Here is a 26,660-nt window from a genome sequence, read left to right as displayed (position 1 = left end):
TATTGACTCTAGTTTAATATAAAAGTATTGCCGAATTTGACTTGATTATCTAGCATCCCAGCCCATAGCTTATGGGCAGGAGCCAGTTAAACAGAATGAGGGCAAACAGTCAATGGAAGACAGTAGGCTGTGCCCTTGATGGCCTGGCAGGGAAGGAGAAGGCAGACAAGCCACAGAGGCCAATGAACCACTCTGTTCCCTTTGCTGGTGTGCTGTGGGAACAGCTGCTTAAGACAATGCACATATTAGAGGCTTTGAAAATTCTTTGCTAAAAACTATCAGTTAAAAGCAAGCAAACTGAGGAACTGAAGAAGGGCTAAGGTAGTTATTGAGAAAAATCCGTCGTGTGAGCTGTGCCAAGGGAACACTGAGGAGTCACTGGTACCTGGGAACCCAGAGGGACTGAGATCTCGCTCTGCACTTCTGGAAAGTGCTCCTGAGCTCTCCCAAATTGCACCACGAAAGGGCAAGAGCCAAACCGTCTTCCCATGGGGACACGGAGACACCGAGAGATGTTCGAATGGAGGAGGCAGGAAAGCCGCCCATAATCTCACTCCTTGTGAAATATTTTCAACCCAAACAGCTGGCACCCATGAAATTAAAATGCTCGTTATATTTTTACTACAAAGTGCACCATATCTTAAATGGGATGCCGATCTTTGTTAAAAGATTAACTGTCATCTAAGTGGGTGTCAAGACGAAAATGTTTAGGACAGTACCGTGGAGATGGAGGGCTTGGTTCAGAACTTTCTGAGTGCAAACAATTTTCTTTTCATCTTGGATTCTTTGTCTTTATGCTGAGTTCGGCAGAGATGTAAACTAAAGTTTCCTTTCGTCACTCACTCTTCAGTGTTTGCTGCTCTTTCAAGTTGTGGTGTGACATGAACCGTCTGTAAAATGTTACTTCCGTTAAACCAGGCTTGTGTCTTACAGAAAAAGACCCCTTCGTGTATTCAGTAAATTTTCATGTCATTACCCCACTGTTCATGAGCCAACTAGCCTTCACTAAAAATGTGTTTCTTTTTTAAGGCTCTTCTTTAAGGAATTTATAAAATGTATGCTCCTCAACCAAATTAACGAATTAGAGAAACCCAATACAGTCTCCAGAAGGAATTGGAACATTAAGTGGTTTATACGCTGATTGCCTTAAAGCTTGAAAATAAAACTGTGTCTTAAGCACATTGCCCACAACACAGACGATAAAGACAGTGGGGTTTTTGGGCTGCTGAGATGCATTATTGCCAGTCCCCCCTCCCCACTTGGCCTGGGAAAGTTAACAGGTCCAAATTGTCCTAGTGTGTTAAAACCAAGTTAAGAATGAAACTCCTCAGGAGTGTGTGCCCGACACCAGCTAATCCCTTTCAAGTCCCACGTTTCCTGGAAAGATCTAATTCCTAAAAGAGTGGTCTTGAAAGTACATGAGAAACATCATCCCTGGTCTTTCTTTTTAACTCACAGGGTGCATGCCATCAGTACATGTTTAACTGGCCTTTGGGCCCCTTCATCTCATCTGCCATCCTATACACATGGCTTTTAAAGCATTTCCAGCATTTAGTAGAAGATAGTGACCATTTTACAAGGTGTGGACCAGGAAGGCCAAAGCGGTCTTCCTTGTCTTCATCCTTAAAATGGGCTGAGTGTATAAGGCTAAGTAAGTTCTGATGCAGACTAAGTAAACATGCAACACGCTTCCGTTACCTATAAGACATTTTGCGACTGCCACCATCCAGGTGGTGTGGTCTTAGAGATGTAGAGGGTCCTAAGAATCCTGAAGCAGCGAATTAGACAGAAGATACCGCAGTTGAAACACTATATTCTCCCGACATGCTCCACACTGACTATCTTGAGAAATAACCTCTTAAAATGAGTAACTCATTTTTGGCATGTAAGTTAAAGATAAGGAAAAGACATAAAGTGAGGTCTTGATGTTGTGGCTCTTGTCTGAAGCAATGGGGTTATCCATTCTAGCCTCCAACTCGGCCTCCTAGCTGGGGGAATAACAGCCACCACCCCCAACATGAACTCACTTCTCAACATACCTAGGATAGCTTAGGTTAAATGCATTTTATTTAGCTTGCTTCAGAACTGAAATACACCTTTGTCTAAGTATATGCTTTTTCATTCTTTTTGTTATTGGTTCTTTCTGGAGGATTTTTAGAGGGGTGTATTTGGGGAAAAAATCACCTGACTAGGGCAAAAGGCACACTAATGACTAAACTGTGGTGAATCTTATTTCTCCAGGTGACTCAGCCTTCTCCTCTAACATTGGCCGGTTTCTGTCTCTCTCCCTAGGACTCAGGCCAGGTTATCCCTCTAATTGTGGAAAGCTCCATCCGGTTCATTAATCTCTATGGTAAGCCCGGCTTCACGGAATCCTCATTTAAGAGCAAGTAGTGGGTTTGTTTCAGTAAGCATATCCTTTTGCTGGCGTTTTATTCTTGAGAACAGAGAGAGAGAGAAAGAGAGAGAGAGAGAGAGAGAGAGAGAGAGAGAGAGAGAGAGAGAGAGATGAGAGATGAGAGATGAGAGATGAGAGATGTGTGGGGTGTGAAGAGAAAGTTTCTCACACTCTTCCTTTGTCACCCATAGGTCTGCAGCATCAGGGGATTTTCAGAGTGTCTGGTTCCCAGGTGGAGGTGAATGATATCAAGAATTCCTTTGAGAGAGGTAACTGTATGTCTCTACCCATAAGCAAAACATGTTAAAAACCCACTTTTCAGAATTCTGTGTTCTGCCCGGCGCACTCAACTCTGCTCAGCCCCCAAAACCTCCATCTTGCACAGGCTTCACTGTGGGAGCTGTGGGCAATGAGTTGTTTCTGTGAAAAGTAGGAAAGCCAGTGAGGTTTGTCCCCTGATCTAGGGTTCACAAAGACTCTCCATGGCACAGTGTGTCAAGGTGGCCCCTGATGGGGTTCTAGAAGGGATAGGCTGGCCCGGCCTTCATGGTGAGGGGGTGGGACATTTCCTTCCCACTTCCTGTGACCTGGGTCAGTGCCTTCTCTAGGTTCCTAATTGGCTGAGATGCAAGTTGTACTAAACTGTTAATGTGTACATTATAATTAGCAAAGCCATACACCAACCTAGCATCAGGAAGACCCGGAGTTGAATCAGAGTCTCTTTTATTATTGATGGTGAGATATGGCCAAAAAGCTCCAATCTTATTTTGACCTGTTTCCTCATCTGCAAAACTGTAGGGTTGCTATGTGGTTTAGATTTGACCTGTGAAAATACCTGACCCTTTAACGAAGCTATTGCTTATTAATGCTCTCCAGCTGTCATGATTTGCATTGCATCTACTTCCGGGTTCCTCTGTGTCTTCCCTCTGCTTGGCATTCAGGGCCGGAATGCAGAATGGTGATGGCATGGAGATTTCTGCTGTCTCCCTGTGTGTCCCATTTTCCCTGACCTAGAGTTGCCATAGAGCCCTTTGAAGTGGGAAGCCTTGGCTGAAGAGGTAACCTTGGCACCACAGTGGATTTTTCTGGTTTCAAAGTCTCTGACCAATGCATGTGGGGCAGACCAGTCTCCCAGCAGCAGCTGAGCATGCCATACCTTCTTACACTGTGGTGAAGGCCAGGTGGGAGTGGTTAAGCATAAGGCTCTTAGCGGCCACCATAGACCAGTGGATGCTTTGTTATTTACTCCTGGAAATTCCTTTTGTTTTTGAATGCCTACGTGAGGTTTTTCTCTCAAAGGGCAAAACAAATAATAATAATAGTAATAATAATAATAATACAAGTGATTCTGCTGAGCTCCTGTTCAGCCATTTCTTGACCTAGAAAGCTGGGAAGGGAAATAAGAGGCCCCTGAGAATAAGCTCCCCCAAAGGCAAGCATGTGTTAAAGTGTAATGACTGCTTGGTGAACTATGGGAAGGAAGGCCTGGCCTGCCAGTGTCCAGTGGAGTTGGATGGTGCTCTGAAGGAGTCCCATTCAGATTCCCATGAAGGTAGGGTAAGGAGCCAGCTAATAGCTTCACCCATTTGCATCAAGAAAAGTATAATTCTGTGTGTGATCAATTTTTTTTTTTTATTCACTTTCCACATAAACTCCTGGGTACAAGTAAGGGTACATTTTCAAATCTCCTCTCCTGGTCCCAGAGTCTCCCACTGTTGAAAGCAGCTTTCAAATACACTGTGCCCCCACCATGCCACCTCTGCAAATCCCTGCTTATTTAGTGCAAGTGTTCACAGTCAGTGTTGGATATTTCTGGTAAATTTTGCTGATCCGTATTGCATAGCCAGACCAACCTCAACTATATCTTTCTCCCAGAGGAATAAGAAACACTGAATGTAGGTTTTTTTTTAGTTCATGTTAACCTAAGCTTACTGATTTTAGCTTTAAAAAAAAAACCACACTGGGTAAAATTATAAACCCTACAATATTTTATTTTTATTTTAAGATTTGGGCAAGTTGTAAGAGAGTATTTGGTAGCATAAGTTTTTTTTTTTTTTTTTAAGCTTTATTTTAGCCAAGTATTTTTAGGTTAATCATGGGGTAGGATATCTAAACCAATTATTTCAATTTTAGTACCATATAATCTTTCAGAGAGCATAATTAAAAAGGCTCATATGCTCCCGTGTGTGTGTGTGTGTGTGTGTGTGTGTGTGTGTGTGTGTGTATGTGTATGTATGTGTATATGTATGTGTGTGTGTGTATATGTATGTATGTATGTGTGTGTATATGTATGTGTGTGTTTGTGTGTGTGTGTGTGTGTGTACACTCAGGTTTTGTGGAGAGATAAAGAGTGCCGTGTATATAACGAATTTTCTTTTTTTAGGGGAAAACCCTTTGGCTGACGACCAGAGCAACCACGACATCAACTCTGTGGCCGGCGTTCTGAAGCTCTATTTCCGGGGACTGGAAAACCCCCTCTTTCCTAAGGAAAGGTTTAATGACCTGATTTCTTGTATCAGTAAGTGAGCTTTCCTCTCTTCCTTGTCTCTCTGTCTTTTCTCAACAGAATTCTTTTCCTCATCAACTTCCTGGAAAGGCCAACTACCCTCATTCACCTACACACACACACACACACACACACACACACACACACACACACACACACACACACACACTGACTCCATCACCACCAAACCTCTGAGGCCACTTGGTTCCATTCTGGGTCCTGTGTGAGTCACCTTCACCCTAAGCCGAGTGGACTTTGCTTCTGAACACCCTCAGGCTTCATAGATCTGGGTGCTGATCACTTGGTCACCAGAAAAAGGAAAAAAAGAAAAAGTGCCCAGTTAGAGGAAAACAATATAGGCTTGGAAATGTAGCCTTTTCATTCTTGATTTTCTCAATTGATATTAAAAGACCTTTTAATATTCCTTCAAGGAGTAAGGTAAAATGAGATAAAAGGCCATTTGTATGGTACAAGAACACCCAGTACCAATTACCTGTCAGCAGGGAGCCCGAGCCAATAGGCAGATTGCGTGCAATATATTATGAGGCCCGAGTTAGTCATTAGCCAAGCACTGGTGTTTTTTCTTCAGTGGGGGATTTGACACTTCCCAGAGGAAGCTGAAAATCATGACAACAAGCATTAGTTACTAACCACAGTCGGATTTCTTGAGTCTATAAATGCAGTCTGTAAGTGCAGTCCAGGGAGGTCAGCTGACCTCATTTCACGCATAACAATGAAACCTGCCCTAACTCCACTCCCCCACCCCATCCCATTGCTAGCCCCACTGCAAAGAACTGAACTGGAGGTGTCTCTAGACTTCTTTGACCATGCCGAGAAAGTTCTTCATGTCCTTGCCAGAGAGGTTAAGTCTTCCTGTGGTTTCCGGAGGACAGACATCCCCGTCGACCAAAATGCAACAACTGGGCAACGACCGTGGGGCCGCATTACCAGCTAGCGTGATTGAATCATTTTACACTTTCACGGCTGAGAAATGGTATCCCATCGTTGGTATTAATAACCGAGGTCACTGGGTCAGGAAGATCTAGGTTCCAATCCTGGCGTTGCAAGCTTTGCAGACTTGGGTGGAAAGCATTTTTCATCTTATTAAATAACGCGTCTCTTTGACTTCAGAGAGTCTATGTGAAGGACACACGAGGTAATTCAGGGAAAGTGTTTAGTGTTTACTTAGACAAAGTAAGCCTCCATCCATGTCGCTGGTCCTCGTCACTTGTCTGATGGCTGGGCCTAAGGAAAACTCAGGTCACGCGTGCCAATACCTGGTACAACCATGTAGCTGCCAGGCTGTTCTGCCGAATGTATTTCTCTGGCATAATTGTTTGAGGTGCCTTTAGAAATTAAGTTGCTGTGTCCAAAACAGTGGTTCCAGTGTGACTTTTCTGCAATACTCAGTCAAGGTTTTCACCAAATCGGGCTTAGCAAAATAGGTAGACTATGAAAGAGAAAATGAAAAATACATAGAATTTTTGTTTACTATTTGTGTATGTGCTCATATGTGTGTGTGTATGTGTGTATGTGTGTGTTTGTGTGTGTGTATGTGTATGTGTTTATGTATATGTGTTTGTGTGTGCATATGTCTGTATGTGTGTGTGTACAGGTGTGTGTGCATATGTGTGTGTACAGGTATGTGTGTATGTATATGTGTGTTTATGTGTGTGTATGTGTATGTATGTGTGTGTACAGGTGTATGTGTTTATGTGTTAGTGTGTGTGTGTGTGTGTGTGTGTGTGTGTGTGTACAGGTGTGTATGTGTGTATGTGTGTGTGTACAGGTGTGTGTGCATATGTGTGTGTGTACAGGTGTGTGTATATATGTGTGTATATATATGTGTGTTTATGTGTGTGTGTATGTGTATGTATGTGTGTGTACAAGTGTATGTGTTTATGTGTTAGTGTGTTTGTGTGTGCGTATGTGTGTATATGTGTGTGTGTGTGTGTGTGTGTGTGTGATGGTAGAGCACACATGTCATCGTGTGCATGTGAAGATCAGAGGACAGCCTTCAGGAGTCAGTTCTCTCTTCCACTGTGGAATCCAGGGGTCCAGCTCAGGTTGTCTGGTTTGCACGTCTACCCATCTCCCTGGTCTTGGTGGGTTTTTGTTTTGTTTTGTTTTTTTCCAGTACTGAGGTTCAAACCCAGTGCCCTGCATTCTACCACTGAGCTGCGTCCCCATTCCAAGACCTGCATCTTGCAGAAGACACAGGAGATGTCAGGGCTGCAGATTTCTGGGCGCATTTGCAGACCGAGGTGTAACTGAGCTGGCGTTGTGACTAGGATGTGAGTGTGTTTTGTGAATGCTCTGCTCACGTCCTCACTGAGCAGTCCTCTTCACTCACATTTTCCCTAACAAGTCTGATTATGTTTAGTGGACTGTTCTTCAGATTGGGAGGACTTTCAAGGACTCGGTTTTGGACCTCCCCTTATATAACATCCCTTTACATAACAAGCCCTTCCCTTCCAATCTCTAACTTTTTTAATAGAAGAGGACTCCTGGCTAATACTGATGGATCTTCCTTCCAACATGGTATAATCTGCATTCCCCCTAACTTTTCAATGAAATCTTTGAGAAGGGCATATCACTCATTATTAAATCTCTCTCACCAATGTTGGTTAAAGCGGCGCTGCTTCTTGGCTCACTACCTCCCAGGCAGCCATGCTGGTGGAGAAGCGTGCTGGAGGAAAGTCACAAGCCATAGATACCTTTTTTAGAGCTTTATTGAGAGAGAGAGGGAGAGAGGGAGAGAGACAGAGAGACAGACCACATGCACGGAGGGAAGAGAGCGGAAAGAGAGGGGGGGCACAGTGGGCCCGCCCGCTTTTTGGGCTGTCCCGTGGTCCCAGACTGATGACGCAATTAAGGACAGAACCTTTACAACCGATACTATAAATTTGTTGTTGTTGCTGCTGTTATGTGTGAGAGAGACAGACAGACAGAGCTATGGAGCATATATGGCGGACAGCTTTCAGGAGCTGGCCCTCTTTTCCCCTCGGTTGGAGCAGGATCTCTCTAGGTGTTTCCTTGCTGTCTAGTCCAGACCCGCTCTTCTGCACACTCGGGGACAATCCTCCTGTCTGAGCCTCCCATCTCCCCATAAGGTGATGGGATTACAGATTCTCCACTGCAGCCAGACTTCTGGTCTGTTAACTCAGATCCAGAGGTTGAACTCAGACATCTCGCTTACGTCCTTGTACCCAATGCTATAAACTTCTGACTCTTTGAATCATACTGACATCTCATCTGCAATGCGTACAGCTTTCTGGCAACTCAAAGACTTGATTCTTGCTCTCAAGAAACTTAAAATCTAGCAAGAAAGGGACTATGGTTATGAGTGTCTGCAGCGTAAGTTAGTATTGCTGGGGATGCTGAGGCTAAGAGTTCCAGTGGGGAGCGTCTCAGGGCAATAGACGGTTTTTACCTGTGACATGGTAAGCTTTGCGGCAGTTGAGTTTGATTTTCCTATGAAGGTCATTTCGTGTGACGGCTCATGAAGGCCTCCCTCTCATCGTTCCCAGGAGCTTATGTAAGTTCCTAAAGCCCCAACAGCTTTCTGCTTACCTATTTTTGGATTGTTTGAAAGAATCCTGCGTGTGTGCTCTCCTCTCTGTGTGTGCCTGAAGAGCCTCACTCTAGGGAAGCTTCGAGGTGTGTAGTAAAGAAGGGTGGGTTGTAATCTGTGGTTAACGTACACGATCCACTGTAGTAGGAATTTTAAAGGTACTTGTTAATGAAACTCAACCCGAGGCCAGTTATTGGGGTGAATTCTGGAAGATCAGAGAAGCAGAACAAGCCACAGCTATCTCACCTTGCTAGTTCCTCAGGTGATCCTGTTTCCTCAGGCTGGAAGCTTCTGAGTTCTCCTCCACATGAATCTCAGCTGAACTGTGTTGCTCCAAAGCTTAACTAACTACATGTTTTTTCCTCCCTAGTTCCTGGTCCTCACGCTTTATATACCTTTTTCTTTCTGCCCCCACTCCCTGGGATTAAAGGCGTGGGTCACCATGCTTAGCTGTTTCTAAAGTGGCCTTGAATACACAAAGATCCACCTGGCTCTGCCTCCCAAGTGCTGGGATTAAAGGTGTGTGCCACCACCGCCCAACTTCTGCTATGGCTTACTCTTCCCATTTTCTAGCCACCATTTTTGGCTTTGTTCTAGTGGCTGTCTGTTCTCTGACCCCAGATATGTTTATTTCAGGGAACACACAATATTTCAGGGAACACAATACCCACCACAATCCACTCCCCACCTCACTGGAAATTTCTTTGAAAGAATGACTGACCCGTGATGGAGTCAAATTAAACACACATTGGAAAATGGCGGGCTTCCCTGTTTCTCTGGTTCTCACCCAAACATGGTTTTGGTTTTTGCTTTTTCAAACTGGCTGCCTTTCTGAATGGCTTTGCGAGAGCTCCAGGTCACACCCGCGGTCTGGGCAGCTTACGGCATGACTATGCATAATGGGTCTGGATTCCTGAGGTATCCAGCCAAGCAATTATTCAAGTAAGGCATGGATTTTTTTTCTTTCTCCTGGCCTGGTCGTGGGCCCAGATGAAACACTTGCACTTCATTTTGCATAATGCATTATCACTTAGGTGACTTCGTAGACATGAGAAGACATTTTTATAGTAGGAGATATTTTTCCTGTCACAGAAATAACTCTAAAACACACACACACACACACACACACACACACACACAGGACAAAATACCGTCCCCCGTAAGCCACCACCCAAAGAGAATTGGTGATGTGTTCTTTCTGGGCATTTGTGCATCCGGTGCACACAGTGCGTTTGAAGCCAGTGTGGAGCTATTCTGTCCTTACCTCTTGTGGCGTTCCATCTTCTTAGCATCTACAGGAGATGGTAACCCTGTGACCTCCCTGTAATTAATCACCCAGCTGTAACAATTCCTGCTGCTTGCCGGGTCCAGCTCCACTGGCCTCAGCTCTCTTCCCTGTGACATAATCTCCTGTATCAGTGCATGTGTGTCTCTGGGAGATTAGAAATTCTCCTCCTTTCTTCATCCAAGTTCTTATCACGAAACGGTAGGTGATCATTTCAAAGTGGTTGGAAATGCCTTAGAAACACATAGAACAAATGATAACCCCGCTGTCCAGAGTGATGCAGTTGCATGAGAAACATTTTGTGTGTGATAAACATCTTCATGTTGTATGTTAACACAGGAGATGACCCTGAGACCAGTTATACCCTACAGTCAGTGATTTCTCAGAACCATCAAGTAGGCAGTCCATGCTTTTTTTTTACAGTTATTTTTTATTACGCAATTAATCTATGATCACTGTTGAAAATTGTTAAATAAACTAAGAATATCCATGGGTCCTCTATGGGGGGGGGGGGGGGATGGCAACTTTTTCGGTGCCTCTCAGATGGTGCACACAGTACTGACGTATGCGATACATATGTCCAAAAGCAGCTTTATGTAATAGTTCTCATAGTGTATGACTCATCCACTGAGGATGGTTTTAGACAACCATCATCATGATTGATTTTAGGATGTTTTCATTGTCTCAGAAAAAAGCCCAATTAGCAAACCCTAGCCATCACTTTCCATTCACCGTAGCCGTAACCACCCCCAGGCCCCACAACTGCTAACCTGCTCTCTGTCTCTGTAGATTTTTCCCTTGGTGCTCATTTCTCATAAATGGACCAGCACACCTGTGGTCTTTGTGAGTGGATCTTTCACGTAGTGTGTATCATAATCAGACATGCACCCTATGTTATTAGAAAAGAATAATCCCTTGTATGAGTACACCCTTCCTACACGCTTTCAGTAAAAATTCATCATACCAAGTCACAGCTAAACAGTATATCAGTATGAAGTTTCTTTTCAAAATGATGAAAATATTCTAAAATTGATGGAGATGATGTGTAATGCTGGTATATCAAGTTCATTAGAGTTATCATTTAAATGGGTACATTATATGATGTATGGATTGTATCCTAATAATGCTGTTGTAAGTTAAATTATATCACGGTACGCTACCTTTGTGAGTTTATACTTTTAATATGGTTTTTACTGGTTGTATAATGACTTCTATTTTATGTAACAAATCCTACTTTTGTATTGGCTCTGGAGACGTCGGAACATAGAGAATACTCATTTGCATTTCTTTGTACGTGTATCTATTGTCCACTCTTGGTTCTTTCATGGAAAAAAGCCTTTGAACTCTTTATTATTATTTGTGTGTGTGTGTGTGTGTGTGTGTGTGTGTGTGTCTGTGTCTGTGTCTGTGTCTGTGTCTGTGTATGAGTGCAGGTGCCCATAGAAGCCACAGGGCCCCTCTGGAGCTAGAGTGAGTCACTTGAGCATTGAACACAGGCCCTCTGCAAGAGCAGTAAAATGCTCTTATCCACTGAACCATTCTTCCAGCCCCTGAGCTTTTGAGCTTTTGAACTCTTCCAGACACTGTATGTTGTGGCTGGTATAAATTGTCTGCTTTTTCTGACGTACCTCGTGGCGCTCGCTCTCTCTCTCTCTCTCTCTCTCTCTCATTCTCCATTTCTATTGGATGACATAGAAATGTGTTCTTGAGGTTTCCTTGATCTCTGAAAATGCTTACCAGCTGAGTATCCGATAGGTGACGCTGTCTGAGGATTTCTAAAGGAAGACTCAGTTTCTCTCCTGCACGCAATGTCATAAGTCAGCAGATCAGGGATTATTATTTGTGGTTTATATAAAATATTTACTTTTTAAGTGCAGAGGAGAAAGACATCAGCTGTTTACAGAGTTTTCCGTGGGTTTATCTCTTCCCTTGGAAAGCTAGTGGTAACTCCGGTAAAGGCGAGGCGAAGATCCTTCTCAATGCATTAGTGCACACCCTGGCTTTTTTTTTTTCCCCTTTTAGTCACGCAAGTGACTGAGTCATACCTTGCTGTTGGTAGTGTGAACCTAAGTCTACCTTGAGATTGGTAACCTCATCCTCAAAGCTGATGGTGGCTCCCTGGGGCTCAAATACATACGTGCCTGTGCCTGTGCCTGCTTTCAGAGTTCCTTCCTGTACATGGCCACCAAAGGCTTCTCTTCCCTCGTCTTCACGCCCAAGGAGAAATTGCTGCCTTGTGGTGTGCTTTTGTTTCCTGGTGGATGAATTCTTTAGCAAAGAATGCCACCAAAGAACCCACATGAGGGGTCAGTGGCCACTGGGGCTTATTGTCATCTTCCCGACTAGCTCGTTTTGTGGCGTTTTTCACACACAGGTTCCTAGAACTGTCACCCTGCGGAACTGTGGAGTTGGGAGGCTGGCGTGAGCGCCCTGAGTTGCTAGGAAGAGAACATAAATTCACCTTGGGAGCTTTGCATGCATGACCAAGATTGAACGCATGCCACTTTCACTAACTGCATGAGGTCTTCGATTGTGGGAACAAAACCCAGCTTGAAAGGAATCCAGATGAGGTCTGATTTTCCCGATGCCTCCTTGGTGGAGAAGAAAAGATCCGTCTTTCTGTCCAGCACAGCTGAAGGACCATGAATGGCCAGCCAGAAGCACACGTTAGTCAGTGTGTTGGTGGCACTCACACATTCGGCCCTGCTAACTGCTCTCAGGAGAGGAAGTGGGCTGTGTGTGGCAGAGCTGAGCTCCTGTAGGCTGTATACGCAAGCCCCCTGCTCAGCCCACCAGGAAACAGCGAGGCGCCCATTGTAGGACTGAGGCCTTGGTGCAGATACATTTGCAGCAACTTCCAGGATGCCAACAAGGGTTCCTTCTGTGTATGTGGAATGTAGTTGCAGGCATCAGACATTGGCACTACCAAATCTATTGTCATCTTTTGGGAGTCCCTCTTTTATCCCCATTGCTGTTCACATCTAAACCTTGCATTTGCACCCCAGAAGCTCCCCAGTTATTCTTCCTTTATGGTGAAATGTGTAGCAGAATTCACCGTCTTTGGGTGTGCGGCAAAGTCAGATGTCTCCACAGCATTGCAAATCCATTGTGGCTGTTTATTTCTGGAATGTTGCTTCTTCCCAGAGTTTTTGGCCATTAAACAAGAGCTGCTTCTTTCTTCTCTTCCCCCAGGACCTTGCAGTCCTGCCTTATGATTCGGCCCAATACAGGTGCCTCATAGAAATGGTATCACGTCATAATGGCCCCTTTGTGTATGGCTTGCTTTGCTTAGAGTGGCATCCTCGTGGTTCATCCATGGAATGACCTTCCTCTTTAGGGCTGAGTAATATTCCAACACATGTCTAGGCCGTGTGATGCTTATCCATTCATCTGTCTATAAATATCTGGGTGGCTCCCACTTTGGGCTATTACAAATAATGTTACTGTGAATCTCGTGTAAATTTTGAAACTGCATCCAAAGAGAAGAGACTGATTTTAGAGCAAATTAAGAGGTTCTTAAGATCAGACTAACGTGTCTGGAGGCTGTGACCTCACCTTGCTTCACCTCTGGAGTGGCATTCCCTTTACAAGATATGACAGACATTAACGATAAGTATACAGGCTAGGGAGTGGTGGTGCACACCCTTAATCCCTGCACTCGGGAGGCAGAGGCAACTGGATCTCTGTGAGTTCAAGGCAAGCCTGGTCTATAGAGCAAGTTCCAGAATAGCCAGGGCTACATAGAGAAACCCTGTCTCAAAAAAAACAAAAAGGAAAAGAAGAAAAAAAGATCTTCAATAAAAAGTGGCGCATGGTCTTTCTTGGTTCCATCAGAAGCAGCAGGTGCCTTTATATGTAGCCATCAAAGAGCAGAGGTCACTGGCCACCTGGGAACACCAGTGAGACAGCTTATCTCTGTAATGTATTATCTCCAAGGTATAGTAAACTTTGTAACTGGTTTAGAGCATGAAGAAAGTCATTTAGCCAAAGTTCTCTAATGGGCAGTGGGGAAGTGCTACTGAGTTCCAAGTTGTTTGATTTTTGTTATTTATGTGTCTGTGTGTGTGCCTACATAAGTTTATGTACACCACATGCATACAGGAGCCCAGAAGAGGGCATGAGATCCTGGAACTGGAGTTAAGGGCAGTGTGTGCTGGAAGCCGAGTCTGGGTCCTCTGCAAGAGCTCTTAGACTGCTGAGCTGGCTGTCTGGCCCTCAATGTTAATTTTTAAGAATGGAGCATAATGTATATGATTTTACCTCAGGAGAGGGGGAATGTTCTTTTTAACAGAAAACAGCAACCACCTTAGACTCTTTAAGGTCAGCTGCTCGGTTAATAAGCCTTCAACCAGTTAATCCCTGACATTAAAAACCCTGTAACATCCAGTGTCCTGGATACACAGTCCCCGACTTAGAGTCTCTGTGGCTTATAGACCATCTCAATTCAAGTATTTCATCTTCCGTCTCCATCCAGTGTGGTCCCCGGGTTCCACCCCAGGTTGTTGTAGGAGGTAAACTGCCTATTCTGAGCTTCTGCTTTGATCCTCCTGGGACTGCACAGCATGCCAATACTGACAGCTTAATTATTGCATTCTTGTGGCCTGAATTTCTATACTTGCTTAAAACTTTTTTAAAAAGGATAAATATGTTACACTTTTTTTCTAGAAGAAATAATCAAGACCACTGCTTGGAAAATATATTAAATATGTATTTATATTCAGTAGATGTTGCCTCCCCCTGAGTCCCATTGATGGGTGGATTTTTTTTTTCCATTTCAAAATACATTATCAACAAGAAAGTGAAATATCCATATCCAATTCATGATAACTACACTCATACTATTAGTTACTGATTCGGGTTAAAAGAATTAAAATGTTATAGGGATGTTAATCATATGACAATATTTTCACAGGTCAGGGAGAGGGTTTCTGAACTCCTCTTTTCTGGGAGCTGAGCAGGCGTCATGTCCAGCTGAGGCCTCCACAGTGGTGGGGCCCACGTGTTCGTTCCCACTCACCCTGATAAACCATGTGCTGTGCTGCAGACTGATTTGTGATTGAGCAAAAATATTCCGCTATTTTCCATACCTTTCCAGCTGCGTGGAGAGTAAAACAAAATTCCCACGCTGATACTGAATAGAAAGCAGCTTGAGTCAGCACACAAAATTCCAGGAAAATGAGCTTGTTATGAGGAATTAGGTCCACAGTCTCCAACCTTGGCTGCCCAAAAGAATCCTAGTGATTTTGAACCCCTCCCCATGTGAACCCAAGGCCAGGTCCAGCACCACAACTTAATTCAAAAGAGAAACTAGGTGGGAGAGATTCATTGTCATCTAAGGGAGAAATGCGAAAACGTCCCAGGGAAATAGGCAGTGAGAAAAATCGGTGATTGTCACCATGTTAAAACTGGTGATCACAGCCTTGAGACTGGATGAGGTTGCCACTAGCAACAAGGAGGAAACAGCCTGAAGGGAAGCCCGTGGCATGGTGTCAGCAGCTCAGGACAGAGTCAGATACATTAGTATTTCCAGAGCAGTTAAGAACCAACCATAATACAAAATCACAGAAAAGCTTCAAAATTATTCCAAAACACTGAGATAGATAGGTAAGTAGGCAGGTAGGTAGGTAGGTAGGTAGGTAGGTAGATGCATTGATATGTGTGTATATCTATATATAGATGTATCTATTAATCTCTATATATCAACATATATAATATATGTATGTTTCTGTGTGTATATATAGATATATACATTGATATTTATTGATAGATGGATAGATACATACATTGATATGTTTATGTGTATATCAATATATATTTATTGATATATATAGATATGTATATGTTAATATATATTGATGGATGGATAGATAGATATGTATTGATGTTACTATATCCCAGAAAGCTGGCTTAATTCACAAACAGCAAGAAGGCACTGGGACCATATGAGCAGCCAAATATAGCACTCACAACAAGGGGAAGAAGTGGTTTCTAAATACTAAAGGACTCTAAGTTACTCAAGGCCAAGACCATTGCCATCACACAAAATAAACTAGTGTGGTACATACCTTCACACCACTTGTAAAGACCAAAGGGTTTTGAGTTTGCGGTCTTCAGGGTTACATGAGACCTTGTCTCAAAACCTAGGTAGAGAAAGAGTCAGGAAGGCAGGTAAGGACCACATGCAAATCAGTTCCGGGAAACCAGTGAATGCTGACAAGTCAGAGGTCACCACCCCTGGAGATGTGGTACACACAAATGACTGCTTCCTGCAATGATCAAGGTGTAGCTGGTGTTTGAGTGTGTCCCCATAAGGGGTGCTGCAAAGATCTGCTCTAAATGTGACCTGAAGGGACTCTGACCATGTCCTCTCTGTCCTGCAGGAATAGATAATCTCTATGAGAGAGCGCTTCACATCCGCAAACTCCTCTTGACCTTGCCCAGGTCGGTCCTCACAGTGATGAGGTACCTGTTTGCCTTCCTCAATCAGTAAGTACCCCGGGGTTCTGTCACAACGGCCCATCTGCATTCTGTTTGTGTTCTCAGATGCTAGGAAATGTGTGTTGAGTTCCATTCATCAGCAGAGTCAAAGGGGGAGGGAGTGAATGTAAGCAGAGGGACCATTTTTTACCTCGGGAGATCAAGGACTTTTTTATGATACATGAAAAGTCTGGAGAAACTGTGGCTGGCTGTACATGCAAAATATCCAAAATACTGTTGTAAATAACACTTTGTAGTGAAATATGTGTTTTTTCCCCAACTTCCATCCAGAGCTCATGTCAAAAAATGTTTTTGTCTAAATGATGTAAACCACCTTCTCCTAGCAAAAAATTCTGTCTTTTTTTTTTTTAATGTTGTAGTCGGGGATGGAGGGGCACTGTAGATGGCTTAGCTATCCATCCAATAACATCATTTTTACAAATTCACTGTAATGAGGCCTTGTCCAGAAGAAAGTCTTGCAAATGTCTTGCAGTCCCTCGCTACAATGTTGAAACAGGAATGGTAAGAAAGCACTAACATTGTTTGCAAAGAAACTTGATTCTTGAGGGGCAACTTGGTTTTCGGTTGCACTGATTGCTGATGAGTGGGTTCCATAGGTGCATCTCCCTCAGATCCCGTCTAAACGTCTTCCTGTTCTGCCACATTTCAGCTAAGCAGCTAGACGCTCACAATTCCCGAGAGTCAACAGCTAAGCGAGCAGAGGGACGTGCCTTCTCCCTTTAGTACAGATTCTTCCCTACTTCAAATGAGGATTTTTTTTTCCACCTGTATTTCACTCACAGAAGCCACGGAGACTCGTGACAACCCTGTTGGCTAGTCCTAAAATCAAACCCACTCAGATTGGCCACAAGAGCCAAGGAGCATACACTAGGGAATCGTTTACCGTGAGAACAGAACTAGGCTCTACGGCTCCCCTTAGGGAACCTAAAACATTCCCAAAGGACAGTGGGAGGCCGTTTGGACAGAAGTGCTACCTTTAAAAGGGATATGAACTGCGTGTACCATAGACAGATGCTGCCCGCGGCTACCTTTGACTAAGCCTGGTCACCCAAACCATTGTCAGAGCCCAGGATCACCTTGAAAATGCATGCTTCCCCTCCCCCAACAACTGGTGTGGACCCCCATGGGGTCAGCAGTGCTGTTCCCATCCAGTTTCTGACACTCCAGAGCAAAACCCGCTGTGAACTAGTGACCCCCCCCCCCATGGCCTAGGAAAAGCAGTGTTCCAACCAAGGAAGTTTTAATGTAACTCTTGGCAAAGCTCAGGTGGATGGCAAAGGCCTCACCAGGCGGGCAGCCTGGCACTGTGTTCACTGGTTCTGCCCACAGATGCCTGCTCTTGCCTGCAAGGAAAGATGAACTCACGCGCATGCGCTTGTACATACATACACACACACACACACACACACACACACACACACACACAGGATACTTGAAGCTGGAATCCTGAAAAGGGGGATGAGCTGTTCTTTTCTCCTGTAAAGTCAAAACTTGGAAATCACAGTTTTTTAACTCAAATTTTTGTTCTTCAAGCCAGGACTAAACTAAAGACCTAGAAAGATTAAGCCCGTTCCCACTGAGCTCATATGTGAGTTTTAAAAACTGGACAATTCTTATTGCAGATTCTCGATTCTTCTCTGACACGCCCCCCATGCCCCCCACCCTGTTTCAAGGTGATCTGTCTGTCACTCAGTCACCTGGTGGCAACATGAGGCCTTTCTTTCTTTCTTTCTTTTTTTTTTTTTTTTGTATACTTGAGAAATGGCATGGCTCAGAGGTTAAGAGCACCGACTGCTCTTCCAGAGGTCCTGAGTTCAATTCCCAGCAACCCACATGGTGGCTCACAACCATCTGTAATGAGATCTGGTGCCCTCTTCTGTGTACATAATAAATAAATAAATCTTTAAAAAGAGAGAGAGAGAGAAATGGCAGAAGGGAGGCCATATGGTAGCTGTGGGAATCACTCTGCCTTTTCATTCTCTTTACTATCTCTTTATCTCCATTAAAGACTGAAGTACCCCGTCAGGTGGTGTCTTGGAGGCTGAGTGTCTGTCACTATCTCACAAAGGCAGTGGAGTCTCCTTTTTCTTCTCCCCCTTGTGTTCTGTTCGCCTGCATTTTGCATTTCCTTTTGTGGCTGACATTCTATACACTGAGAGAGAGCGCGCGCCTCCAAACTCCCCGAAGAATTGCAAATTCCCTGTGTGTTAGAGGCCGGGCATTAAAGAGCTGGCTGGCTGAGATCTGCCTGTGAAGAAATGTCTGTAATATTTCATCAAAATATCGTCGACGTCTGTAATACTGAGTTGGGAAATTAGTCACAGACAGCCAGCACTGTGCCCAGAGCTTTCCCACCATGGATGGGACAATGAGAGAATTAGGGTTTGCCCTTTTGTCTTGTGCCTTTCAGCGTCTTTGGTGGCATGAGTTATCACCTAGGGCGCAGACACAGTGGTAGGCTATCAGCCCACAGTTCTTCTTTGCCTCGCCGCAAAAAAAAAAAAAAAAGACGGTTTGCTTTTATTCTTGAAAAAAAAAAAAAAAGACGGTTTGCTTTTATTCCTTTTTTTTTTTTTTTCAAGATTTATAAGGGGGAAAAGTTGAAAGCTAAGATATCTTTGAGTGGAAGGGCAAATGTAAAGATATAATCGTAAGGCTTTATGGAATTGGCTCTGCACAGCCCAGATTCACATGAGCTGCATTTGTGGCCCGAGATCCTACTATTTACCAGTGAGACTCATCTCGGTCCTTATCTCTATTACAGTTGATGTCGTTTTTTAACTCAGGGCTTCAGGAAACGCCTCTAATTCACACGCAGAGGATGTGTGTTCCCCTCCTCTCCTACCTAGTCCATCTTAGTCTGTTCAGGGTTCCATTAAGTGGGATGGAATATCATTTTTCCCCTAATGATAAAAAGAAAACAAATAGTTTAATCTGTGTTTTCAAGACACGAGGTAAGGGTGCCGGAGAGATGGTTCAGTCGTGAAGAGTATGCCCTACTCTTCCGGAGGATGTGAGTTCAGATCCCAGCACCCACAACAGCAAGCTGTAGCTCCAGCTACACTCCCTTATGTCCTCCATAGGGCACCTGCACTCCCATGTGTACACACACACAGAGATGCACATGCACATTTTTTTTTAGTAAAATAAATTCAAACTATGAAGTGCCCTGTTAAGTGCTTCCCTCTCCCAAACCCCTCTTTTATAGCCTTTCCCAGTACAGTGATGAGAACATGATGGACCCTTATAATTTGGCCATTTGCTTTGGCCCGACATTGATGCCTGTCCCAGAAATACAGGACCAAGTGTCTTGCCAGGCACATGTGAACGAAATCGTGAAGACCATCATCATCCATCATGAGACGATTTTCCCAGACGCTAAAGAACTGGATGGCCCAGTGTACGAGAAATGCATGGCTGGAGGTGACTACTGGTAAGTCCAAGAGCAGGGTCCTCCCTCTGGGGGACACCAAGCTACTGACGGAATGATGCACGAGAATTATCCAGCACTGAGGAGGTGAAAGTGCTCGCTGCTGGATCGTGGGCACCTGAGTTCAGATCCCCAGCAACTACGTAAAAGTTAGGTGTGTCTGTAAATCCAGCACTGAGGCGCAGAGGCAGGAGGATGCCGGGAGCTCACTGGCCATCCAGCCTCTCCGAACAGGGAGCTCCAGGTTCAGTTAGACCTTGTTTCAAAAAATAAGAGGGGAAACAGCCAGGAGGTGGTGGCACACGCTTTTAATCCCAGGACTCGGGAGGCAGAGCCAGGCGGATCTCTGTGAGTTCGAGCCAGCCTGGGCTACAGAGCGAGATCCAGGAGAGGCTTCAAAATGACAGAGAAACCCTAGCTTAAAAAAAAAAAAAAAAAAAAAAAGAAGCGGGAAACAAGAGAGAAAAACATTAGTCTCAGGCTCTAGCTGCTACATGCACCCATGAGGCACTACACCAGCATACACCACACACACAAATAAAAATAAAATAAAATGCCCATAAGCTACCAGTGCTTTTAATTTATTTTAAAAAGGAGAAACAGTAGCAGTAGCATTTAAGTTAGAACAGTGAAGCCCGTGGCACCGGCGGCTTTATTGTGGAAGCACACTGTGAGTGGACTCTTGTAGATAATTTTGACCTCTCTGGGCCTCTGTAAAGAATAAGGGTTTTGTCTTTTCAGAGTCTGCTTATTTAAGGGTGCGCTGGCCAGCCTGGTCTACATGGCGAGTTCCAGGACAGGCGGGGTGACCTAGATCTGTCTGAGAGAGAGAGACAGAGACAGAGCATGAGATCTTGATGCCAGAGAGAGCGATGTTAATATTTTATTACTGGACTAAATAAAGAAGAGATGAGTAACGGGATTCACAGATTTCATTTCCATTCTTGGGTTTTATTAGGGTCTGGGTTTTGGTTTATCGATGCCGGGGATCAAACGCCTCATTCGTGCGCTTGGCAAACACTCTGTGTGTGCCCAGCCTAATCAGATAGGTTTATTCCGTGACAGGTGTCTTCATGTTCTCTTTTCACGGGAGCCCCATCGAGCAAATATATTTTTACTCTTGTTTATTCTCACTTTCACTTTTACAAAGAAGTATGGGTCATGGTGAGCAAATTTACATTAATGTGTTCTGAGACATTTTTAGCATGATATCCCTTCCCAGCCACATACGTGAGAGCGCTCATTGTTTGATGTTTGATCCGGCCATTTTTCTACATAAATGACAAAAGAAGTCTCAGTCCTTGAGGCCCTCTGCTATGCCAGCTAGTCGGTGCACTTATTTATCAGTGATGCATCGTGAATACTAGAGGTCAGTCAGGACACCCAATGGTTAGCGTTAACATGAATACTATTAATATTATTTATTGGGAACAGCCCGGGTATCTTAGTCTATTTTCTGTCGCTGTGACAGAATACTTCAGACTGGATAATTTAGAAAAAAGGAACTTCTCACAGGTACGGAGGCTGGAAGGTCTCATGGGAAGGCTCGCATGACCAGAACTCAATGCCACCTCTCATAAAAGGTGGATGCATACATATATACACATAGACACATGCACACACACATGTACATACACATGTGTATACACAAACACATCTATACATACATATGTACACATATGTATTATACACATGCACACATGTACATACACATAGGTACACACACAAATACACATGTGTATACATACACCTACATATGTACATGCATATACTCAAGCACACATGCAAATACATATGTATACACAAACGTACATACACCTCTGTACACACATGCACATATACACGTATGTGTTCACAAACTTTTTACTTTTCCTGTGGTAAAACATCCTGACGTAAGAACCGGGGGTGAAGGGTTTATTCTGCCTCACAGTTCCCAGTGCAGCCTGTCATGGCGGCAGAGGCGTGTGGCAGCGGTCTGCACTTGGGAAGCAGAGGATGATGGATGCTTGTGCATTCACGCCGTTGGGACCCCACTCTTGGTGGGTCTTCCCACCTGAGCCAACCAGGGAATCCCTCGCAGGCATGCCCAGTTATAGTAACCACCATGCACATACATGTCCTGTGTGCACATACATAGAACCAGATTGACGGAGGCGCTGGCGTTCTGAGGTCAGGTTCTCCAGGACTGTCCCTGCTCCCATGATCACTCTTTGGTTTCATGTGTGTTCCCGCCAACAGCGACAGCCCATACAGCGAACACGGAACGCTGGAGGAAGTGGACCAAGACGCGGGCACGGAGCCACACACCAGCGAGGATGGTGAGTCGCCTGTGTTTGTATGTCAGTGACACAGTCCTAGGCTTTTTATCCCGGGTGCTTCGTCTGGGTGTCCATTGCTCTTGTGTTCTGTCTCAGGACGGGTTACATGCTCTGACACGCCTTCCCTGCTGCGAGGACAGTTGATCCATCTGTCAGGGTTTTGTTTTCACTCTGGGTCAGCTTCAGGAAATCATCCTCAGTCTGGAGAGAGTGGTCCTGTGTCCCGTCCTTGCCCTCCCTCCAAACACATGACAGACCTCCCCTCCTCACCCACATATATCATACACATTGTCATGACCGTAGATCCAATTGCCACACCCTAGATCTGTAGCATGTCCTCCTCTCCTGACAGAAGCTGTTCCCCCCCACACACACACACCCCGGCCCAGCAACCTCTGACCCTATGAAGTTGACCATTTTAGGTTCTGGAGGTAAGTGGAGCCGTGCGGTCCACTAGCTTGCTCAGGTCCACCCATGTTGTCACATGCTGGAGTACTTCCTCCTCTCTCTCACACTTTCTCTACCTCTCCATCATCTCCTGTGTCCTCCCTCCTGTGACCACGAGGACCGTCCCAGGAGTCTGTGTCTCTGTGCAGTTCCTTCGGATGAGCATCTGACTCTGGATCATACAATCTCTATATTTTGATTTCCTGCCAACCTACTGGCCTGTCAGCTTTTTATTAGCCAGAGAGTGACACATTTCTACACTATGAATAAGGATTGTTCCACAGCACTGTTCCACGGTTTCTACATATTGTCTGGCAGTAACTCTGGGTCTCTGTATTGGTTCCCATCTCTTGTAGGAGGAAGCTTCTCTGGTGATGGCTGAGAAAGACACTGATCTATGGATAGAGAAGAGTGTCATTAGGAGTCATTTTGCTCCTACATTCCTTAGTAGAGTAGTAGTACTTGGTTTTCCCTCAAGTCTATGGTAATGTAGTCTCAGGTTCTTTGGCCATCAGAGCAGGGTCAGACGTGAGTTCCATCTCAGGGAGCAGGCCACAACCCTTATGCTCTTTTCTAAAGTAGAGGGAGTTGGCATTTTCTGGGCTTCAAAGACATTCTTTAAAGTGAGGACTCCTATTTCTATGATGTTACTAGAAACTTCCGAGTCCCTACCTCTGATACCATCCTTTTCTTCATCCTAGGTTTCTGTTTATCTCTCAGGTTCATCCCTTTTTTTCTTTTTTTCTTTTTTTCCTGATGACTTCTGAGTACATCTTTGCTTTCTATGGTGGAGAAAAAGCCTAGGCAAGGCCCAACCACCTCTCTCCCCACATGACAGTTCAACTTCACGCCATCTGCCAAATGTCTACCTCTTGACTACAAGAGAGAATCTTTGTTGAACACGCAACAGTGTAGACCTCATCTTGATCATGGCCACCACTCTCGCTGGAAAGAAAAACATTGCTCTCAAAGAACATGTTCTTACCCCCAGCCACAACCTTCAAAGTTCCATAGCTAAATTAACTGGAATGTTGGTTGTCTTTTATGACCGTCAGATACCATGTTTTCTTTTCTCTATCACAGTATCACCACAGAGACCAAATTCTGTTTTCAAGACGGCAGTAGATGACAAATCTAAAAGGAAGCATAATAATAATTATTATTATTATTATTATTATTATTATTATTATTATTATCATTATTATTATTATTATTATTAATGTTCCCAGGAGAAGACACAACATTATTACACCATAACTACCAAGGGAACGTAGGACTTGATAGCACCAGGCCGTCCAGGCGGCCACTCTGCCAAGTCCGCTTCCCCTTTGCACAGTTATCAGAGCCATGCAGAAGTACTAAGTAATCACATTACGGCCTTGCTATTATTGGTATTGATGTCAGCATTCACAGCATTCTAAGAGGTCGCCACAGGACCCTAAAGGACCATATGACTCTCATTATGAAAGAGCCATGGCGCCCCATGCCCCGAGATTGATTTGCCATGCAATGCCCAGACTAAGATGCCTGTAAATACCTTATTGATTGACACTTGACTTTGAAACAGCTCCCAGGAGAGTGCAAAGAGTCACAATAATGAAACTGCTGAAAATTACTTGTTGATCTGCTAGGATCACCAATAAAATGGTCTTCTGATGCTTGTGGCCATCCTTACAGACCCTGCCCCGTGGTCTGTACTCCTGGTGCCCGTTCCATGAAAAAGCAATAACAAAAAGATGTGACAATCACAGAGGTCATGATTCTAAAATTATTTGTGTATGTAATATACATGTTGCTCTGGAGAGCCTTTGGCCGGCATTAACATCGTAACCCTGCATGCATGGAAGAAGCATGATGAGCCTTTCCCTTTCTCCTTGACACATCGTGCATGGATTATATCTCCTGTCCTCTGATGGTAGCTTTTCATTTTTTTAATTAAAAAATATAAGGGCATGTCGGCTTGCGAATTCTATATCGTGAAGTTACTTTTAATAAATTAGCATGTCTTTACTCCATGAACAGACTTATTTCTATCCTCCAGGGGAAACTGGAGTACAGATTTTCATATCTCATCATCTCAGATCAAGCAGGATTGATTCTTTCTCTGGAAATTTGGAACAAAGGGTCACTCCATTTAAATGGAAAGTCCTATAAATATTTAATAGTACTCCCGTTTGCAAAGCCTTAATAAAATGTGACTTGAGGTGGCATGCTGTTACTTTTCTCTTTGCTCTGACAGAATTTCTCAAAGCAGCAACTTGAGGAAGCGGGAGGGTTTTTTGACTCAGAGTTCAGGAGATATGGTCCATTGTGGTGGGGAAGACAGGGGAAGCAGCCTGAGTGACGGGTAGCTGCCTTCCCTGGTATTCAGGAAGCAGAGAATTTGGCTGATATTCTGTATAGAGAGAGAATTCTCACCTACCTATAACTCCCTGGCCCTGTCCCCTACAGGTCAACATCTGCCAGGCAGGCACCATATACAGAAGGTTCTTTCATTAAAGAAAGAACAGTGTCCCAAAACAATGCCATCCAACCATGAACACAAGCCATGGGGACATGTCACAAATACCCAAAGCATGAACATCTGATCTCAAAGTTTTACCCAGATGCTAAAAAGACAAACATTGCTGTTCTGAAAGCTCTTACACCTTTTTCCACACAGGTTCTAGTGTTATGGTTGGGCATGATGACATAATATTTACCTCAAACACATTCTTAAAATGATTTGCTGTACTTGACACAAACACTTCCCATGAAGGTTTTTGATGTTCATTGCTTTTCTTGTTTCTGCTTTACACATCCCAGAGAATTTTTAATTTATCAAGTGAGAGAGAAGCCTAGCTTTATTTATCCCCAAATTTCTCACACTGTTATTATCCATAAGTACAACAGACACTGTGGTGAATGTTGGGAAGAATGAGCTTTTCAAATAAGTAGATGTGTTATCAGGACAAGTAGAAAGCAATTTCCTGAACTGTTGAGAGATGGCTTGACCCCACCGCGTTGGCTGCATGTTCTAGCATATGTGAAATTATCCCATGCCCAGGTTTTAGCAAATGAGGCATTGTTAATTATACAGATGTTCCTATAAGCATACACTCCTTGTCTTTTTCATTTCCACTTACTTTTCATTAGATGTCCAGTCACGCCTGTTGGACAGCTGGAACAAGAATGAGGGGCCGGTAGGAGAGGGGGAGGAGAAAGGCTTTGAATGAAGGACATTTCTACAGTTGGCTAAACCACAAAGCACCCTTTAGAGGGGTTTAATTTACTGAGGACAGATCCTCCTCTCCTTTTAGTATTTAATCACAACTAAAGCAGGGCTGGATTCTCATCCTAAGCCCAGAGTTTGATGGTGTGTTCTCTCTCTCTCTCTCTCTCTCTCCCTCCCCCCCTCTCCCCCTCTCTCTCCCCCCCCCACCCTGCCCCGATATTACAGATTTGTTTGCAGTTCTAAGAAATAACAGAGATATGTGTACACATCTCTGTTTCCTCCAGTGGTAATATTGTCTGCGTATACCTCTGGTACAATGCCACAGGCAGAAAACTGATGTCAGCACAGGCCATGGACCACGTCCACATTGCACCAGAGTGTGTGGGGTCACTTAGTGCTGTGTCATTTATCACATGTACAGATTTAGGTGACCACAATCACAGGCAGCATCAAGGCAGCTCCCATTAAAAAGGAAACTCTTGCTACCCTTTATAACCACAACGACTTCCCCCATCCCTCACCTCCCACAGCCCATGGCAGCCACTGGTCTGTTCTGCTTATCTACAGTTATGTCATTTGAACGAATGGAATTGTACAGTCTGCGATCTTTGAGGTCTGACTTTTTCTTTACTCTGTCACAGTCTCTCCCACCCATGTTTCTTGATCCCCAGAAAACATTTTTTGAAACTGTGTATTACTTCAAATAGACAGCCATCTAGTGTGTGAACATTTCATAATTTAATCTAAAATCTTTATGAAGTGAAAGAAAGTTTTCTTGAGTTTTGATGTTAATTTTGAGATTTCATACCCAAAAATAAAGCCCACAAGGAGAATAAATGTGTTTTAATCGCATGTATCATGATTTTGTGTATCTTTTTTTTTTAATTTAATAAAGCCTGTTTGCTGGAATTATGTTTTTTCTGTTATAAATGCTACCAACATGTTGCAAGGATACTCCATCAGTGTCAAAAGAAGATTAGAACCACTGCG

General features: G+C 44.0%; 1 protein-coding gene across 3 annotated transcripts in view; it reads left to right on the top strand.

The window, feature by feature from the left end:
• Positions 1 to 26,660, top strand: part of Srgap1 (SLIT-ROBO Rho GTPase activating protein 1) — a 270,798-nt gene that overhangs the window by 233,888 nt on the left and 10,250 nt on the right. For all 3 annotated transcript variants that reach the window (XM_036169672.1, XM_036169674.1, XM_036169673.1), the window contains exons 13-18: positions 2,293 to 2,353; positions 2,590 to 2,667; positions 4,782 to 4,916; positions 16,144 to 16,249; positions 19,470 to 19,694; positions 21,930 to 22,009. In XM_036169672.1, coding sequence (XP_036025565.1) covers positions 2,293 to 2,353; positions 2,590 to 2,667; positions 4,782 to 4,916; positions 16,144 to 16,249; positions 19,470 to 19,694; positions 21,930 to 22,009 — 685 coding nt within the window. The remainder of the gene's footprint in view (positions 1 to 2,292; positions 2,354 to 2,589; positions 2,668 to 4,781; positions 4,917 to 16,143; positions 16,250 to 19,469; positions 19,695 to 21,929; positions 22,010 to 26,660) is intronic.

Source organism: Onychomys torridus, chromosome 20 (assembly GCF_903995425.1).
Source record: "Onychomys torridus chromosome 20, mOncTor1.1, whole genome shotgun sequence".
Lineage (NCBI taxonomy): Eukaryota > Metazoa > Chordata > Mammalia > Rodentia > Cricetidae > Onychomys > Onychomys torridus.
Note: the sequence above shows the minus strand (reverse complement) of the source record. Positions and strands in the feature narration are given on the sequence as shown.